The sequence below is a fragment of the Scatophagus argus genome, chromosome 12 (assembly GCF_020382885.2).
Source record: "Scatophagus argus isolate fScaArg1 chromosome 12, fScaArg1.pri, whole genome shotgun sequence".
In the NCBI taxonomy this organism is placed as follows: Eukaryota; Metazoa; Chordata; class Actinopteri; family Scatophagidae; genus Scatophagus; species Scatophagus argus.
In genome coordinates this window covers 6,611,489-6,630,258 of record NC_058504.1, presented here as the reverse complement: position 1 = coordinate 6,630,258, position 18,770 = coordinate 6,611,489, and the positions used below count along the sequence as shown (strand labels likewise).

General features: G+C 41.9%; 1 protein-coding gene and 1 long non-coding RNA gene across 4 annotated transcripts in view; one reads left to right on the top strand and one right to left on the bottom strand.

The window, feature by feature from the left end:
- The window catches only part of LOC124067965, a 169,323-nt gene extending 167,030 nt beyond the window's left edge, over positions 1 to 2,293 (top strand). For both annotated transcript variants that reach the window (XR_006844853.1, XR_006844854.1), the window contains one exon: positions 74 to 2,293. This is a non-coding gene — a long non-coding RNA (uncharacterized LOC124067965). The remainder of the gene's footprint in view (positions 1 to 73) is intronic.
- Positions 2,294 to 3,596: 1,303 nt separating this feature from the next.
- bod1l1 (biorientation of chromosomes in cell division 1-like 1) lies at positions 3,597 to 18,052 on the bottom strand. Of its 2 annotated transcripts, none has more exons than XM_046405771.1 (30): positions 17,780 to 18,052; positions 17,082 to 17,206; positions 16,801 to 16,991; positions 15,721 to 16,209; positions 15,118 to 15,267; positions 14,812 to 14,972; positions 14,546 to 14,642; positions 13,511 to 13,655; positions 13,230 to 13,287; positions 11,289 to 13,137; positions 11,124 to 11,194; positions 10,789 to 10,912; positions 10,575 to 10,661; positions 10,447 to 10,490; positions 10,315 to 10,366; positions 10,120 to 10,184; positions 9,945 to 10,023; positions 9,717 to 9,775; positions 9,544 to 9,619; positions 9,293 to 9,339; positions 8,975 to 9,128; positions 8,639 to 8,703; positions 8,356 to 8,476; positions 7,370 to 7,422; positions 7,213 to 7,291; positions 6,930 to 7,000; positions 6,664 to 6,763; positions 6,225 to 6,369; positions 5,704 to 5,775; positions 3,597 to 4,824 (listed from the first exon to the last, which is right to left on the bottom strand). In XM_046405771.1, exons 1-30 carry the CDS (start codon positions 17,894 to 17,896, stop codon positions 4,692 to 4,694), a joined length of 5,079 nt encoding a protein of 1,692 aa, XP_046261727.1. In that variant the 5' UTR covers positions 17,897 to 18,052; the 3' UTR covers positions 3,597 to 4,691. The 2 variants fall into 2 exon arrangements, with proteins under 2 accessions (XP_046261727.1, XP_046261726.1); XM_046405770.1 differs by having other exon boundaries at positions 10,315 to 10,369; positions 17,780 to 18,051.
- Between the last annotated feature and the right edge of the window lie 718 nt (positions 18,053 to 18,770).

Below are 18,770 nucleotides of genomic sequence, written 5' to 3'. Positions count from 1 at the left end.
AAAACATCTCTTTCCAGAAATCACCTTGTTGTGAGCAGTTTCATGTACTATTTTCTTCTCGTATCACTCACAGACACGAGATTAGCTAACTAAGCTAAGCTAGCTAACATGTCAGCGAAGCCAAGGAGGACATCACTAATGCTAACATCTCGGCCTGCCACGAACATGAACCTTTCGTCCTTGACATCTCCAAAACCCTGCAGGACACCCCAAAACAATCTGCATGGACACAGAGCACTGCAGGTAAGAGGGAAAAATATGTATTTCTGTTTGTAGGGTGAACTGTCCCTTTAGGTTTTGCTGTTGTGATTTTATTATTGACAAATCCCATGAAAACAGCATAGAGATGTTTGTCTTCTCGTCCCCACAATGTCAGCCCTAATCTACTTCCAAATTTAAAGGTTGGAAAAAGGTGGTGCCACACACTGCACTGCACTGCACCAGTCGGAGTTTTGGCAACATGTGAATCAAAATCTTAAACCTCAGCTACACAATTAGGGCTGCAACCAACAATTACTCTGATCAGTTTGTCTATTGATGAATCTTATTTTTAAGCATATATAAGGCCAGAAGATAGTGAAAAATGTCTGCTTTAGGTTTCAGCAGCCCAAGGTGACATTTTATTTATTTATGTCTGAAACCCAAAGATTCAATTTGATGCAATCTATTGTCAGATGCTGACATTTGTGGAGTTGGAACCAGTATTTTGAAAAACAACAAAAGTGATTAATTGATGACTCAAATAACTGCAGCTGTACACATAGTCTCATAACTTTGATTGTTGCTTTTAATGAAACTGAATGACGTAGGGGAAGACTTGAGACTTTCAGGGAATTTTACGAAATTATGCAGTTTGAAAATGTAGCATCCAGACAAGAATAACCAAAACATTTTAATTGTTACAACAAGGTTCTTTCTTTCTTCTACCAGCAATAGGTTATTCGAATTTTAACAAGTACATTTCAGACAAATAAAATGCAACAACCAACAAATCCTGCACTTTGCTGAAACCTAACAGTTGAAGTTAAAAAGATCCTTCTTCAAAATTCCCTAAATTTCCTCGAACACACGATGCTTTTGTTTTAAACTTCAGTACTGACATTTGTAAAACACTCAATCTGAACCCCTGAAGTGTTGGTCTGTAAACACATATTTTAGAAATATCCCTGCACTCTGGTGTGTGTTTGATGCAGCTTCAGATGCCAAAAGTCGATCCAAATTTCAGCTCAACTGCAGAACTATTTCAATACTGAAAAAAAAAAAAACTCATAAAACATGTAATACTCTAAGGCACCACCCCTCCCTGCTGCCTGTCGCTGTCTATTTCTATGACTCTCGTATGAAACGCTTCTGACATTAAACACCTGTTAACTTTTATGTCTTGTGAGAGGAATGGCTGAATGGGAGAGCATTATGTTCGGCGCTGGTCGGCCTGGCCAAATCCCCAGTAGAGGAAAGACCACTCCCAGTGCATAGAGGCAGCAGCGGGAGTGAGTGAGCCCCCTTAGCCCTGCAGCCCACGAGGATCCCCTCACCTCAAAACCAACAGTTACCTCCATTCCAGCTGACAGCTGCACGAAACCACCGTCTTTCTTCAGCTCTCCGCTGGATAAGCTGCAGCGCTACCCACCAGCAGACCTGCTTATGAGGCAAAGTAAGGAGATGTGAGGAGGTTTGAGGCGGCTTATGTTGTTGGTGTCTTGTGTCATAGTCAGTTTTTTCCCTTCACATTTCGATGCCAGTGCAGCGTGTCCTGCCAGAATTCAAATAACCTGCAACACTCGCCGTGAAGAGTCCCAAACGGCACTTTAAGACTGTACGGGCAAGATTACATACGGTTGTAGTTAATTTGTTGTACTATGCAGAAAACTTTAATTCCATTTTATGTCACCATTTTGAAGGCAAATATTGTGCTTATCTGACAGCTTTATTACTTTGTAGATTTTAATTTTTAATAAAATAAAATCAACTAGTACCTTTAGATCTAATATTATAGATTAAGCTTCCTTCAGTTTAAGATATAATTACAATTAAACTGCAACATTAAAGTCATTTTTACACATTAAAACATACGTAGTCATAACCCAACAATATAATACACCTAATTCTGAAAAGGGCCATTCTGCATAATGAGTACTTTTACCTTAGGTACACTGAGCATATTTTTGAAGCTACTTCCCATGTACTTTTACTCAAGTAAAATTCTGAATGCAGGACTTTTACATACACGTGTTTCTACACTGTGGTGTAGAAACAGCAGTCATGTGAGCAGTCGTCTCATTGCAACAACAACTGAATCTTCATTTTTCAGTCTTTTAACTCTTATTCCTTAAAACACAGAATACGCTTCCAAATCTTAATCCTAATTTCCAGAGGCTACTTTGTATTACAAAATTGAGATCCCATGTTTTTACCCCTCGATTAAACACTGCGCTTGCTAAGGAATGTTGTCAAACGTTGGTTGTACTATGAAGAGCTGCAAGCAACGTTTATTTTCATTATCAATTAATTTTATCAGATAAATGTAAAAAAAAAAAAAAAAAAAGGAGGAAAAAAATCTTGCAACTTCTTGTTTTGTTTTTTAAACCCCTCAGCCCAAAAAACAAAGTTTTTAATAATCATATTTGACTAATAATAATCATAACGATAGCCAAAAAGATTAATCGATCCCCTCTGAATAAATGTTGTATTCTGTAAAAACTATTATAAAAACACAATGCAATCTTTATTGTATAGCTGGTCTACAGCTCGACTGACGGTTTGAAGAAATCATGTTGTGAGGTAGTCGTGTGACGTGTTTTGACGATGTGTTTGGACTTTCGGAGAAAAATGTGGAAAATACTTTCAGGTACACTAGATTCAAAGCACCTGAAAGCATTTGCCCAAATTTGCGCAGCAGCAGTGAAACCAATAGATTTTGATTGTTATCTTGTGTTGCCGAGTTTCGTGATGTGAAGTTCCTGCTGAGGTGAAAGCAGTCCTCTGTCTCATACATAACACATGCTACGTATAAATCGGTCTAATGTGCCTCAAACTGCTGATACTCAGCAGTAGAAACCTGCTTGGCAAATTCAAAAAATCACTTTGGACTACAATGCAAACGACTATAATAAAATGACGTCTCAAGTCACTCCAATAGCATCAGTGGCTGAAAGGAGTGCTGTTTGTCTGCCAGACCTAGTGGCCAAATGAGAGCTGTTAGGTTAATATTTTAAGGCTTGGATTGCCGCACCAGGAAATACCTGAGAGGTGCACCTTTATGGAATCAAATTTAGCAATCCACAGAGACGGCTGGAAAACCTAAACCAGAGAATCTGAGCTTTCCGTAACCTCCCTCCATGTTTTTTGGGATCCCGTAAGTTCAGGTGCAGCGATTAAAGCCTCCTAAAGTGTTAATGATGGTGGAATAATTCATTCTGCGTTTGTCAGTTTTATCCTCCATTAGCAGGCAGGAATGTCCTGTCCTCGTCTCCACTCCCAGGTGATTGGCTAATGTCTCTCGGTATTTACACATCATGGACAGCACATCCATTTAGGACACAGAGGAGAGAACGTTTGAGACATAATATGGGTCAATTAATAAAAATCCGTATTTTCAGTGCACCGTTTAATAAACCGTGGTTTGTTTTCTAGAAGTTACACAGTCACTTCCAAGTATGTTTTTTAGACATAAAAATGTGTATGTTTTAACCATGAGAGTCTAAAAATGGGAAAAATGTGGCCTAACTTAAAAATAAAAAAAACAGACCGATTTTCATTTGCTTCTAGAGGTGCGTCTGTTTGCTGAAAAAAAGAAAAAAAAAAGTAAAACTAAGAAATACTAATTACAAGTAGAGAATCGGAAGTGATTTATACTTAAACAATAAAAAAAGGAAATAATATTCAGTATTTTCACATTTATGAAAAAAAAAAAACACTTTACATTTACATGTAGATATCAACCACTGTTACACTGGTATACAGTTAACTCTAAAACATTACAAAGAAGTTACTTTGTACTTCCATTTAGACAGTAAGAAACACCTTTGCTGTTGTCATGAAGTCGAGTCAGTTAACTGTTCACGTATTGTCGTGTTTATCCTGTCCGTCACATAACACTGCTGCTACTTCAATCAGATCATACAAAAAAAACTTCCCTTAACTCTGCAATGATAAGTATAAAAACAAAAACTTAAAACAAAAAAAAAGTGGGGAACTGCTCCTGTCATTCACAGAATGAATACTGAATAATTTCACAGTGATCTCTATGTACAAGTGTTTGGCTCTACAAATCGATTAACATCTGAACATGTAACAGTTCGGACCGTAAAGGCTGAAAGCGTCTCAGCAGGAGCCGAGACGCTCTTAATTTCAATTTGCCGTCTTCATCTCAAAGCAGGAGTCGGCTGCACATTAAGCCTTTGATTGGCCTGAGATACTCTGGTTCACCGGGCATTACTGAATACACAGAGGAATGATGAAGTCTGATCCAAACCATATGGGCGCAGTGCAGCAGAATGTATTCTGGGGGGGATTCCTACACATACTCAGATTTACTCTCAAGTATCAGAAGACGACTCAGAGCTTTTCAGTATCTAAAGTCAATGACTCAGAAACAGATTTACATGCTGACTGTGGCTCTTTGACCCCCGACAACAAAACTGACTTGGACATGGAGTGCAGAGAAAACAAGTCCACCGCTGTCAGAGGTTTTAGCGTTTGGCTCTCTTGGAAGGGGGCTCCTCCGATTTCTGTCCTCCCCGCGTTCGCACCGCAGGGGGGCTGGCCTCCCGTTTGCGGCCCCCCTTCGCCGTCGCCGCCGCCGCTGCCTGGCCCCTCGTCCCGCTGCAGGAGGGAAACAAGAAGCGAGTGTCAGTCCGTTTGTCTAAAGTGTCATGTTTTGGGTGCTGCAAAAAATGTGTCTTTGTTAATTCAAGAGTCACGATAAGCGTTGCAATAACCAGCACCCCTTCGTTACACAGAGGTGCAGAGTCTACTGTGGCGAGTCCACGTCCCCCCCCTTTAATACACCAAAGACGGATTTGAAGACTCCTTTAAGACTTTGCCAATGTTAACGCAGGAATTTAATTTGGGTTCAATACAAAATAAACTTTGTGTCTGTATTTTGTAAAAAAAAAAAAAAAAAAAAAAAAAAAGTATGAAAAAGTGTATATAGTTCACACACACCACAGCCTTGGTGTCATGTGACTCTGACACTCATATTGCAGCAGTGAGCTTGTCATGCACACACTGCTGAGGGGGCTTGCAGTTCAGAAAACTACGATGTTACGATGTGCACAGCGAGTCACTTATTAAATGTGGCAAATTTTGATACTTTACCATCATTTGAATTTTAAGATGGTTTTGTTTGTAACAAAGCTAGAGACAAAACTGTAGTAAGTGCACAAAGTGTTCCACCTAAAATAATCTCGGAATAACTTTATATAAACAAAGCAAATTATTCACAAGTTTACATATTTTGTTTCACACACAGTGATCCTGTAGCTGCAGTATAACTCCCGATGTTTAATATGCCTTGCTTAAAAACAACTTAATCCATCCTAAATGATTTCTTATTTTTATTTTGGGAGTTAATACCTGAAAAACATTTTGAAATTCCGAGTAAACGTTTGGTAAAATGTTCTCTTTCACAGAGCAGTCGCTTTTGGTCGGATTCCCCTTTAAGCTCGTTCGCTCTGCTGAAGCTCAATGAGACGAACTCACCGTGTGCCAGCTGCGGTCTCCTCTTTACCGTTCTGTCGACTTGCCCGGGTGGATGGTTTACTTGGCTTGTTTCTGAGGAGCAATAAAAACAAATATGAAACAACAGTTGTTGCTTTAATGCTAAATCTTCCGCTGCTTTGCTTTAATGGGATGTGACAGCGATGATGCCTGCTGCGAGCTTCAGAGCGCAAACACTCGGCACTAAAGCATTCAGAGGCTCGTTCACCACCGCTGACGGTGTCTCGTAACCGTGACTGCACTGACGAGTTCGCCGTTCCTTGAATTATTATCTGATGCAGTGATGGGTCTTGTGATCGGCCACGTTTTGAAGATTTAACCGATCACGTTAAATTCTGATTACTTTAACTGTTTTTACTGTGAATCCTGTTCACAAACAATAAAGTTTCAACAGTTTGAATTGTGGGTCCAGGGCCAGGAGTGATGACACGCCCGCAGGTACATTTTCATCAGTATTGCTGTTGTTATTTTGGTTCATTTGGATCCATGAGCTGTCAGACTACCTTTCAGCCTCCAGCCGAGATGCTGAGCGTGTGGTCGCTCGGGTTGCAGTTCCTTTTTCCTCCTCACCACCCTCTTCGTCTTCTTCCTCCTCCTGATCATCATTCTGCTCGCTTTCTTTTTCTTCGGCCTTCTTATCCTTCTTGCCTGTGAGAAAGATGATAAAAGGTTGCGGTTTAATACTAAACTCCATCAGTGTGCTTCCCTCAAACATTTAACTGCAACTTTCACTTTGTTCTCTTTTAAAAAGCTGAATCGCTTGTGCTCATCAATAACGGTCAGATGGGAAACAGTCTCATCTTTCACCTCCCTGTTACCCACATACTTGCCAATGAGCAGTGCAAAGCTTAGAACTAACCACTTCACCCTCGTTTTAGGCAGTCATTCCTTTGAAGCAAAATGTTTCTGGTTTGATTGAGTTCAAGCTTTAAATTTCCCCACCTGGATCCTCTGCGGCTGCAGCGGCCTTCGACGGCCGACCCCTGCGACCAGGCCTCTTTGGCGTCGTCTCTTGGTCCTCGCGAGGTTGCTCGGCCTCCACCTGGAGACACAGCAACAGATATTTAAGTCCTGAGTTTAATTGAGAAGGTGAATGAGCAATGAAGAGAGCCAAACTTCAAGGTTATAAGGCTGGTGTAGGGAAAGTGATGGACAATGTTTACACAATACAGAACAACTGAGGTTTCTTAATTTGCCTGCCAGCGTACATCTTGTGGCTTCTTCTCGCTGCAGATCTCCTCTTTGACCTCTCCTTGGCTCTCCGCTGAAGGGGAACACGCTGGAAAGAAAGAAACGTACAGAACAGAGAGACTAGAAACTCATGTTCATCTCAGCTCAGAATGTTTTGTGATGTTTTGTCTCTACAATAAGTATCAGGCTATAAGTTGTGTGTTTTAGATGCAGGAGGCAAGGTACAGTTGTTGTCAAATAAAGTATCATTTCATATAAGAAAGTGTGTGTGTGCGTGTGTGTGTGTGCGCACTTCCTCACCACTGTCTTTCTCAGGTTGTTGCTCATTTTGTTCCTGTCCACTGTTGTCCTCCTTCACCTCCTCTTCAGTCTGGCTTTCCTGCAGACAGACAACCAGAGAAGTGAATACAGGTTTAAGACCAGGATGTAGAAAAAATGTTTAACTCACAAGTCTCACCTCCACAGATTCCTCCACTTCCTCTGACCTCCTCCTCTTTGCTGCTGGTTTACCTGGAATGGAAATACGACAGGTCAAAAATGGAGGAAAAAGTATCAGGCAGAAAACGTTTGGCTCGTAGCAAAGCTGCCAGCCTCCCCTCATGTCAACTATCATTGCCAAATTACTCCTTCATACTATTTTACAGCTTGTTAACGGTGATGACGGCATGTTTAACTGAAGACATCTTGCTATGAAAAGCACAAATTAGCTGTTGAGGTTTGGCTCACTTAATCTTATGAGTTGGCAATGCGCTGGCAGACATGAAGCCACACATCTCCATACAGTTTAACTAAGGCTATTTGCCATTTCTAAGTTTAAGTTTAAGCAGAGACGGACCGATTACTGGATCCAATATTCAACATTTTTTGTAATTTCAGGAAAAGGACATTTTTTCCTGTTGATTGAGAAGTTAAAAAATTTTTTTAAATCTATTTAAAAATGCGGAAGTTTGGCTCTGAAGTCAGAAGACAATAAGTATTAATGGTATGAATCTGCATATTAACAGTAGTAACTAAAATCAGCAAATAAATGTAGTGCAGTATGAAAGTACAATAACCACCTCCAAACTTAGCAGAAAATGTAAGTAAAGTACAAAGTTCTACTTAAGTAAGGTTTTTGAGTAGACTGTACTTAGTTAAACTGCATCACTGGTTTTTATAACTTTTGACACTGAGATTTTCATTTTTACAGCAAACGCTTATCGATTACAGATAACCGTATAATATCACTTTCTTTGATTACTACTAATCAGCATCTGTGTCGACCCTGAAATTAAACGTACAGCATCAGCATCGATTCCTGACAAACAAAGCACAAAGTGCAAAGTTAGTTGCAACAGCACCTACGGTCATTTGAAGAAAAAGGAGACCAAAAAAAAAATAAAAATAAAAATAAAACAAGAAGGGAAGTTCATTACGCACGAGTTGGATTTTAAACAAACTTACGTGTGTCAGTGGTGTCTTTGGAGCCTCCTGCAGCTTCAGCATCTTCAGCAGCGGGTGACGGCAGGCTGACTTGACTTCTTCGCCGTCCGGTTTTCTTCGGCTCACTTTCCCCCTCAGTTCTCTACATTATTTGGAAAAATATTGTGAAAAACACAATGAAAAATAAAGCACAGTAAATCAATGCTCACGTGCTTTACAAAATATTAGTGGTTGTTGTCTGACCCGTACTGTACTGTACTGTTGGTTAACGTGAGGACAGACGAGTCACTTTTTTTGAACGCACCTCTTGGCTCTCAGCTGGCTTGTCTGCGCTCTCCTCGTCTTTATTTTCATCGTTCTTCTGATCATCTGAGGTCAAAATATTAAAAACATCAAAAAACACGGGAGTCAAGACTCAACACGCATCAACCGACTAGCTTAAAGAAGGACATCGTGTTCACTGTAACCTGCATTTCAGTTGTGTGTTAATGATGAAATCTTTCCTAAACGGAGGACTAATTTCTCTAATGATCACAGTAAAATGAATGGACCGCAGCCTCAGGTACTCACACAGTGTTCCTCAACAATTTTTCAGACATTAACAACATCCGTAATGCTTAATTCACAGCAATAATCCTACCCGCAGTGGCTTCTTTGGCCGCCGCCGCTGAACGTCTTCCCCCGCGAGTCGGAGTCCCCTCCGGTTTCTCGGGTTCCTCTGCTTCCTCGTCGGTTTTGGATGATCGACCCCTGCGTGGTGTTTTGACTTCCACAACCTCCTTCTGATCAGATTCCTGAACGTGAAAAAAAAAGTAAATGAACAAACACATTATGGATGTCAAATGAAAAGATGCGCAAGACTCGTTGCTTCTTCGCTGCACTTTAAAAGGTTTCAGAGGCCAAAAGAATCCCGACTGTGATGACACGACTGAGGCCATGTGACAAAGGCTGCATTTACCTCCGCAGATGCTTGTTCTTTGCTCTCCTTTTCGGTCCCCTCATCGCCTGATCAGTTATAAAAACACAAATGCATAAACACGTTATTTGACCAAATTAATAAAAATAACCACCTGTCAAAACTTAAGCTCCAACAGGGGAATCAGTTCATAAACATATTAGCATAATATGTTAAAATACGTCACATTTAATGACATTTTCAAATGTCACAGTCTTGGACCAATCAGATTCTGATAATCTTTGCCGCTGTACCAGATTCTTTCACCGCCGCGGCTTTGTGAACGGACAGCTTTCGCTTACGTCGTCCTCTGCCCTCCGTCTTCTCTTCCTACATGACAAAAAAAGTCAGGGCGCCGCCTCAGGATCTGCAGCTTACACATGCAAAAGCTGTGAGCCGAATGTCAGACTAATGAACTACGTGTTACCTTTTCCGACAGGTCGGACCCTTTCTCATCTTCCTGGCTGTCTGTGCTGGAAACGTTACCTGAGAAATACAACCAAGTAGCAAAGGGTTGACACTAACTGCAAACTGAAAAGACCCAACGTGAAAATCACCTTTCAGTTCCTGTTTCAGTTTCAGGAAGGTGCAGGAAGCTCGTGAAGACACACACAGCAACAAAAATAGATTTTTTTTTTAAAGCTGTGCAACTCACTGATTTGTTTGACCAGTTTGGACTGACTGTCAGCTCCGCCTTCTGTGACGTCCTCAGTCTTCTCCGGGACACCTTCCGCCTGAATACAAATTATGAAAGATACACGGATCAACTGCAAACGTCAGAGGTCGTTTACATGTGAACAAAGTGTAAGTGGCTGAGGTTAAACCCTTACAGTCTGTGGATCACTCTTCTCTGCTGCAGCAGCTTCTTCCTCCACCGTCTTCCTCTCTGCTTCACCTCGTAGTGAAAAGAAGAGGGCGTCAAAAATGCTGCCTATTTTACAGCGACTCACTTAAAATATGTATAAGACACCAAAAATCATTTAGAAAGGTTTCAATGTGAACGTGAGGTAACAGAAAAGACTTACTATCATCTACGTCCATCTTGGTCTGGCTGTCCTCAGCTACCACTTCCTCTGTCTGCTGTTAAAGAGACATGACTATGAACTTTAGTCTCAAAGAAAGATTTTAAAGAAAGTGAACCATAAAAAGTTCCTCACCTCGGGGCTTGTCTTTGTGTCCACGACGTCAGGCTTGGTTTGCTCTGAAGCACCGATAAAAATGCTAAAGTTAATAAAAGAAAGAAAAACCATCTTGTTCTTTTCATCAAAAGTGTTGATGAGCTCACCTTTCATTTCTGAGGCCTGTTCTGCGGCGTCAGAAACAACTGAGGCTCCTCTGATCTCTTCTGCTTCAGACATGGCAGCCTCAGCAGCTGAGATATTGCAGAAATCAAACTCAAATTCACATTGAAAATCACGAGCTATCACAGATCAAAAGCCAAGAAATAAGATGAATTTCAGCCACAACAAGAGATTTAAAAAAAAAAAAAAGCTTCCCACCTTCTTTGTCAGCTGATGGTGGTGCCATTTCTTCATCTGACTGTGTTTCAGGTGCAGTTTCTGCACTTTTGGCTTCATCTTCATTCAGAGGAGGCTGACATTCATTCGAGGTTTTGTCATCCTCCTGTGTGGACGACAGAACGATTACACACAGCAGCAGAACGTCACAGAGAACACCACGAATGCTCAACTTTCCATTTGTTTAAAATAGGCATTTGATCCAAACAAAGCTTAAAGGAAGTAGTGAAACAGGCTAAATACAAACCAAATGAATGATATCTTTTATGGTTTAACAGGACAAAGGCAATTTAATTTTACAAATGTGTATTCTTTACCTGTGGTGCAAGACAAACAGACATTTCATCCCTCGCCATGTCCATTTCTTTGTCTGAGTTTTCAAACGCATCTATTAGAGAGATACATGTTTATATTTAGAGAAACATTCGGACATGTTTAGGTTGTGAAAAACACATCTTTTGCCATCACTGTTTATCATTTACCTGGAAAGTCTGGTTTTTTGGCAACAGGCCCAGCACTTTCTTGAGATACACCTGGTGACGGCTCAGTGGCCGTGGACTCAGTTTCAGCAGCTGTTTGCACATCCATAGGAAGATGCTGTTCTTCCTGTTCGGCTGCTGCGGTTTGCATCGGCTGTGGCGCAGTCTGACTGACCTCCTCTTCCTCCCTGATGTCCTGGCAAAGTAAGCTGGAGGACACCGTACTGTCAGGGTCCATTGAGAGCAGAGTCAGAGCTGCTTCTTTCATCTTCATATCAGCATCCTGCAGAGTCATCTCGGCTGTCACGTCCTCTGCGCTGCTCTCAGGCTCAATTCTCGCCTCTGCCGAAGCACAGACGTCCATGAGAGTCAGCAGAGCGTCGGCCTCGACCGGCACAGCTGGCATCTCGCTGAGCCGCGACTCCGTTTCACACTCGGGCGGCTCGGGGGTGATGTCGCTTAAAGCGTCGCAGGTGTCGTCTGAGAAGGAGGCGGTGACGGTGGTGGCGACGGGATCAGAGTCGGTGCTCATGACTTGGAGAAGAAGGAGTTTGTTCGGCTGCTCCTCCGCGTCGAGACTCACTGAGGAAGACTTTGAAGATTTATCAGACCTTTCCTGTTTGCCTTCTCTGGATGCTTTCTTCTCTTCTTGGCTGTCATCTCTCTTTTCTGGGGCTTTATCCTTCTTCTCTACCTTTTTCTTCGTACTCTTGATTTCTGACTTCTCGTGGAGATCTTCCTCTGACTCTTTCTGCCGCTCCTTCACATTTCCTTCTTTTTTCTTCTCCTTTGTTGTCTCAGGTTTGCCGACGGCTGCACCTCCTGCACTTTTGACCTCTGAACTCTGAATTTTATTATCAGTTTTTGATAACAATACAGTCTTTGTTTCCTCTTTGGGTTTTGATTTAGACTTTCCCACGATTCGTCCTTTTTCTGCTGGCTTGACCCTTTTTGGATCAGTTTCGGAGCTGGACTTGTTTGATTTCGGGCCTTCTTCTGCTATAGTCTTTTCTTTCTCGCTGTCCTTACTATCTGTTTTAGATTTGGGCTTGTCTCCCGGCCTGTCCTCAGTGTGGCTCCTTGACCTTTTCAGAATGTCTTTGGAGTGTTTGTCCTTCTTCTTGCTGCTGTCGGACCCGGTCTCCATGTCAGACCGATCCTCAGAAGACCCAGCAGAATCGGGACGGAAGAGCTGCTTGAAATCACTTTTAGCCAAAGTTTTCTCTCCTTTGACCTTTTCCTTTTCTTTGCTCTTATCCTTATCTTTCTCCTTTTCCTTAATTTTGTCCTTTTCCTTGTCCTTCTCTGCTTTGACAGCCTCCACAGTAGGAGCTTTCGTCTTCTTCACAGTAGCATCTTTAGGACCCTCGTCTGCAACACCCTCCGACACAGACGACTTTCCTTCTCTTGCAGTTGCTGGAATTTTCTTTTCACTTTTAATCTTTGGCTTCTTCTCACTTTTCTCTTCAGAAGACACTTTAAGAGCAGTAACTTCCTTCTGCTGAGCTTCGTCTCCCTGATGTTCGGATTTTTTCTCCTGCTTTTGTTTGAGCTTGGCACGTTCATCTGACGAGCTGCGCTCTTTCTCTTTGCGGTCTTTAGAGTGAAATTCTTTCCGGGATAACTTATCAATCTTCCCAGCTGATCGATGTTTGAGTGCCTCTTGGGAACCTTGTTCCAAGTCCAAGATGAATGAGTGTGTCCGGTTTTTGTCAGACAGCTTTTTGGATTCACAGGAATCTTCGGAGACGCTGCCGCTCGTCCTCCTGTGCCTCTCGTCGGACGATGCCGGTTCGGACAGATTTCTTATCAGTTTCGGTAGTGGGGTCTTTGAGGCCGCGGATTTCACTTCCTAAATTTAAAACAATAAAACACAAAAATGCACGTTACAACTCACTAACACAAGGTCCAACGTGTGGCCTATGATGAAGTGGTGTCACATACCGCTTTCTTGGTTCCCTCTGCATCTCCTTTCTTTCTGCTTGAAACATCTCCCTCTTTCCTGAGGGGTGAGATGATTTCAGTGTGAGTGTGCAATGCAAGTGCACTCAGTTTCCAGTTTATCAGGTGAGTGTAGCTAAAATAATTCAGTCTAATGCAACAGTCTTGCAAGAAATTCTGCTTGCCAGGAGATGTTTTAAAGAGGGGTTGATAATAAAGTGGAAACTGAGCGTTTATGTAAACATTTGGTTGTTTTGTTCAGCAGCAGCTGTGCGACTGTCTACCTTGAGTCTAGCTTCCTCTTCCTGTTGAGAGCCATTTTTTTCTCCAGAACTTTCCTTTCTTTGCGGGCCTCTTTGGCTTTGGGGCCCTCCTGGCCTGCAGCGTCCCCACTCCTTTGTTTTTTGTGATCTGTGTAGGAACTAAAACCTGGTAAATGACAGGACAGAGCTGTTTTGAGGACACATTAGAGTTTTAAGATGGGAGGAGTGAGGACAAGCAGATGAGGAATCACTCACACCGCAATCTGCAGGTTTTTCTAAAGAATTCAATTAAAATAAAAACAAGTGACTAAAGTAAGAAACATGAATCAGGGTTCCTATGCATTTTCCATTTTAAAAGTCTATACTTTTCCACACTCTTGACTTGTCGGCAGACTTTTCCACATTTGGCATCTTAGTACAAAAAGATAAACGATCGTTACGTGAATAAATGGTTCTAAAATCTGTTAACATGCATGTTACATTCTGACTATGTATGGAATGACATTCACAAACAACTGCCACAAGATTCCTGCTAGGTACTGTAAGCTGTCTCACGTTGGAGTGACTGGCAGTCGAGCGATATGGTTTTCATTGGCCGATGCTGATATTTGCTGAGAGCATGGCGTCCAAAATCCCAGTCAGTTCACGAAACAAAAAAAATATTTCACACATCGTCTTGTCTTGCTCGCTCTGGCCCTCACTCTCTCACACAGCAGTAAACATTTTCACTGTCTGACCGAAATGCCAACACTCTGCTTGTATGATCAATTTATTTATTTATAGTTTTTAGAAATTTAAATTTTAGGTGAGATAGTCTGGAAACACAAACATTTCACCACACTCTCTTTTCTTTTTTCCAAATTTATTCAGAGCTGGAAATGACTAAAACTCAATTTCCATACTATGTTGAAGCCCTGACATACACTTTGCTGAAGCATCCTGAGTTTCTTGAGAAAACTCCAGCTATTACCCAAAATATCAGCAGGTTTGAAACCACTGTGATGTTCTCAAAGGACCAGAGAGAGAGAGAGTTATTTATGGTCCAGACAGAAATACCGTGTTCCTCCGCCTGCACTGCTTTCTGTTTGCGCTTCTCTTCCATTCGCTCTCTGTTCTGTTGTCTCTTGAGCAGCCTTTCCTCTTTGTCCTTTGCCTGGGAGAACATAGTTGAGGGCGGAGAGAGACAGCAATGACCGATAATTACTAATTACTTAATAAGGACGATACAAATCTGTTTGGTTTGAAAGTCTGCGACAAACTGTTTAAGAGCAAAAGCTCCCTGCTCATGCAGCGCCTTTAACGTAAATGTTAACACAACTCACCGCAGATCTCCGACGCTCCTCCACAGTGATTTCGTCATCAGAGTCGCTGTAGTAGCGGGAGTAGAGAAAGGGCTTGTGAACGTAGGCCTTGCGGCGAGGTTTACGATCTTCTTCTCCTGCATCTCCGCTGCCCTGTTTCTTCTCTGCTCTCTCACCTTGAGCTGGTGAGAGAGAAAACACACACACACAGAAAACATTAAAATCCGACACAGAGACTTAAAGCGCAGTAGTGGGGACCACATTTAAGACGTTATGACACAGCAATCTTCAAAATTGGTTTGACAGGCAGGATTAAAAAGTCGAGACCGTCTGGCGGTAGCTCCCCCTCTTCGGAAGAATCGGACGGCTGCTCCTCGTCTTCACTTTCCTCCTCGAATGACGACAGGTCGCTGGTGTGGACGGAGCTCACTGTGATGTCACTCAGGCCCTCCAGGTCTGAGTCCTCCAAAAAGTATTCTGCAGGGCAAAGACACATCATTATGTTCATTAATTCACTTTATTCATTTAAAATTACCACTTTAAACACATGAAAGTCATCGTTGTTGTTTTCAAACATTTATGAGCCTGGTAATCCCGAAAAACACCCACCACAACTTCCCAGGCTCTGAGGAGCCCAAGATGAGTCCTTCAAATAGCTTATTTTGTAATGCTCCAAAACCAGAAAGATCTTACGGTACATTTACAAAGACATACAACAGAGAAAAGCAGGAAATTCTCACATTCTTCAAGCTCGATCCAGAGAATTTTCATCATTTTTGATTCATAGGTAACTGCAACGATTAATTTTCCATCACTTTACTACTGCTCAACAAATCCTTTATGTGTGATATTTATATCCATGTCTCCTATAAAAAAGTCCAAATAAATTCCTTAATTATAGAAACACAAACAGAAGGTGCAACAGCTCACCTTCCTTAATCCTCTCTCTGGCTTTCTGCTTGGCCTGACTTGGAGACTTCAGCACATCATCATCTTGCTTCTCCTCTGTGAGTTTTCCTGTAGTTTTGCAGGCAGCTACGTCTTTCTCCTCTTCCATCAGCTCCTGAGCTCCCGACTCCTCCTCTTCCATCTTCATCTCCTCGATTAAACCCTCTTTCTCCACATCCATCTGCTCCTGAGCGTCCTCTGATTTCACATCCAACACCTGGACCTCTGCTGCCAGCTCTTCTGCCTCTTCTGGCGTCTTCCCGTCATGGTGGCCGTCTCCTTCCTCAACAACGCTCAAGCACTGCTCGCCCTCCTCCTCCAGCTGCATGGACTCATCTAAAGCTTGGCCTTTACGTCCTTTATCTGTGCCTGTGCTGGCCCTCACGCTGGCCTCCTGGTTGAGAGAGGTTATGGTGTCCAGGATGGACATGGCGTCACTGGCTGAAGTGGTCGCTGGAGCAGATGACAGGGCTGTAAAAATGCAGAGTCAGTGTGAGCCATTATTTTGTCATTAGATGACTGGTTGTTTCATCTGTGTTGTTCTAATAAGCTGGCTGTGTTGTTAAAAGTCTACGAATGTTTCTTGTTATCGTGTCTCTAATAAGAAAAAGGTTTTTGACACTACTTAATTTAATTAAGACACCAAACTTACAGATACATTTTCAATCTAACTTCAGCAGTGTGTAATTATGAATCCTCACTGTACTCTCAGAGGTGGTAACCAGATGATACATTACATACATCATAATGAAAACATATGAGAGAGAATGAATGTTAAACAGAAGAGAGGAGTGGCACTTGCCCTGCAAAGCTTTACATCTTTAAAACAGCAGTTCACCATTTTGGAAACTATGCTTCATCTCATGAGAGATGAGAAAGGAAGTAAGCAAAGCTCAGAACTATTCCTTCAACTTGCAAGGAATTAACAAAAATTAAAAAAAAAAAAAGTATCATCCCTGCGAATGGACCAAAGAGGGGTTGAATTCTTCGCCATCAGCGATGTTATCATAAACATCACACCACCAGACGTGGCGGTTAACAGAGGGATGAAATGTGGTGCACCTTGCTCGGGAACGCTGCTGTCTGGTTTGGGCTCCACTGAAGGCGGTGGGGCTGGCGGCTCCTCCGAGTAGCTGCCAGGTGACAGAAATTCACGAACCACCCTCTCCACCTGAGGCCTGAAGATATGGTTGATCTTAGGATCCACCACCTGGGCCACAATCCTGTCTACTCCCTGCTCCAACATCCCAGACCTAAAAGGAACAGTTTGATTTAGCTCAAAAGTTCTCCACAGAACACTTTCTGAGAAGGTTGAAAGAAGACATTGTTCCGTTGTCGCTTACTGGAGCACAAGTTGTCTGATGTTGTTTCTCAGCTGGTTCTTGTTCAAATGAGGGCTCCATGTGTGGTTAGACAGGTGGTTAGAGACAAAGTTGTCCACTCTTTGTTTAAGGTTCAAGTAAGCCGGCTGCAAGAGAAAAATATTATTTATAATTGTTGAGCTTTAACTGATAAATGTCATAACATCATATCAAATTAATCAAATGACCAATCAGCTAGTGTTTCTGCAAAACTTCCTTTTTAGCTCATACAGCCTCCCCTTAAAATCAGATTATCAGTGAGCACAGAGAAGATTCACACGTTTTTATGGAGTCTGAGTCTGCACATGCATCACACATCCAACAGTGCGAAGAAACATGACATCTTGAGCAGAGGGCTAAAATCATCTGTCCACCCCTACCAAGTCTCCAAATTACATTTTATATTAATTGCTCAAAAGTCATTGGCTGACACAAAGGCAGGGGAAACGGACTCGCACACTCAATGACGCGAATCACAACCTTCTCTCTATAATGGACATTTTCTAAAGCCACTACGTTAACGTTATGGGATGTAGCTTTGGTAGCCCAGACGGCTGCTTTGAACGCTCCCTAAAAACAGACTCACCCGTAAATGTCACACTATCAGTTAGCAATACAAGACGTGCTAAAAGTGCCTAAATAATCGAATATTCCAGATAATGAATGTGTTTTGGACTTACCTTTGTGTCAACATCTGCGAGGCAGTCCCTCCTGAACTGGTCGAACAGACCCTGAGTCTTCAAATGACTGACGATCATTGAGACCAGCTGTGGGTCTCCGGGTGGTAAACCAGCCATGTCTGAACGCCTTAGCTTCAACTCGATTAATTAAAATAGCTAATACTGACACTACATCAGGTAATATATCCAACTTGAACGCACCAGGCTTCTGTTATGGTGTATGAAGTTCGAAGCAGGTTTGAACCGGAAAAACTAGTCAACTGAGCCGGAAGAGCTTTGGAAGCGAGGGCTTCCTACCAAAGTAAAGGTTTAGTAACCTATGAAATGTCTATTAGGTATAGCAAGATAACACATACAGCGCACAACATGCTGTGTATGGAGGCAATTATTAAGATCGCATTTCCTTGATCCCTAAACATTGTTAAATGCATATGCAGAAGCAAAAGAATGCCCTTTTGATTATTTCCTGCTGATAAATACTTACTAGTAGCGTTAGCTATAATGTAGTCAGTATAGTTGCCACTATATCAGGAACTATTTTAGATACACCTAGCTAAACCTAATTTTCATTAAGTTTAACAGTTTCTCAGAAAACGTTAAATTATGATAAGACTTTGTACATCCTCGATGAGAGAATGCATGACTGGGATTTGTCAGTTAGCTGATAACGTTATGTTCATTGAGCGACCTCTGGAGGCTTCAGTGTGACGTGAAACATCTACAATTCGTCGTGTTATTCAATGTCATTTGTTTTCGATAAACTTAAGAAATACTACCGTCAAAAATCATCGATGGCACCCCAAACGGAATTAATATTTGTTCCTAACATTGTTAACATTGTTTTAGACTTTAAAGTTTATCCAACCTACCACCATATTGATTACCGAGTGCTTTCGGTTACAAACAACGACAAATATGGTTACAGGACGTTAGCTCGAGAATCTTATAACATTTTACAATACTGACTAAAATCTCGGGCAGACGCAAAAAA

Excerpts from the sequence above, each read along its gene's own strand:
- bod1l1 (XM_046405770.1), bottom strand. The coding sequence starts at position 17,896 with ATGGCTGGTTTACCACCCGGAGACCCACAGCTGGTCTCAATGATCGTC. Across the intron at positions 10,491-10,574 it reads ACAGGCCTCAGAAATGAAAG|AGCAAACCAAGCCTGACGTC; the intron begins GTGAGCTCATCA and ends TCGGTGCTTCAG. Across the intron at positions 9,340-9,543 it reads CGCGGCGGTGAAAGAATCTG|GCGATGAGGGGACCGAAAAG; the intron begins GTACAGCGGCAA and ends ATAACTGATCAG.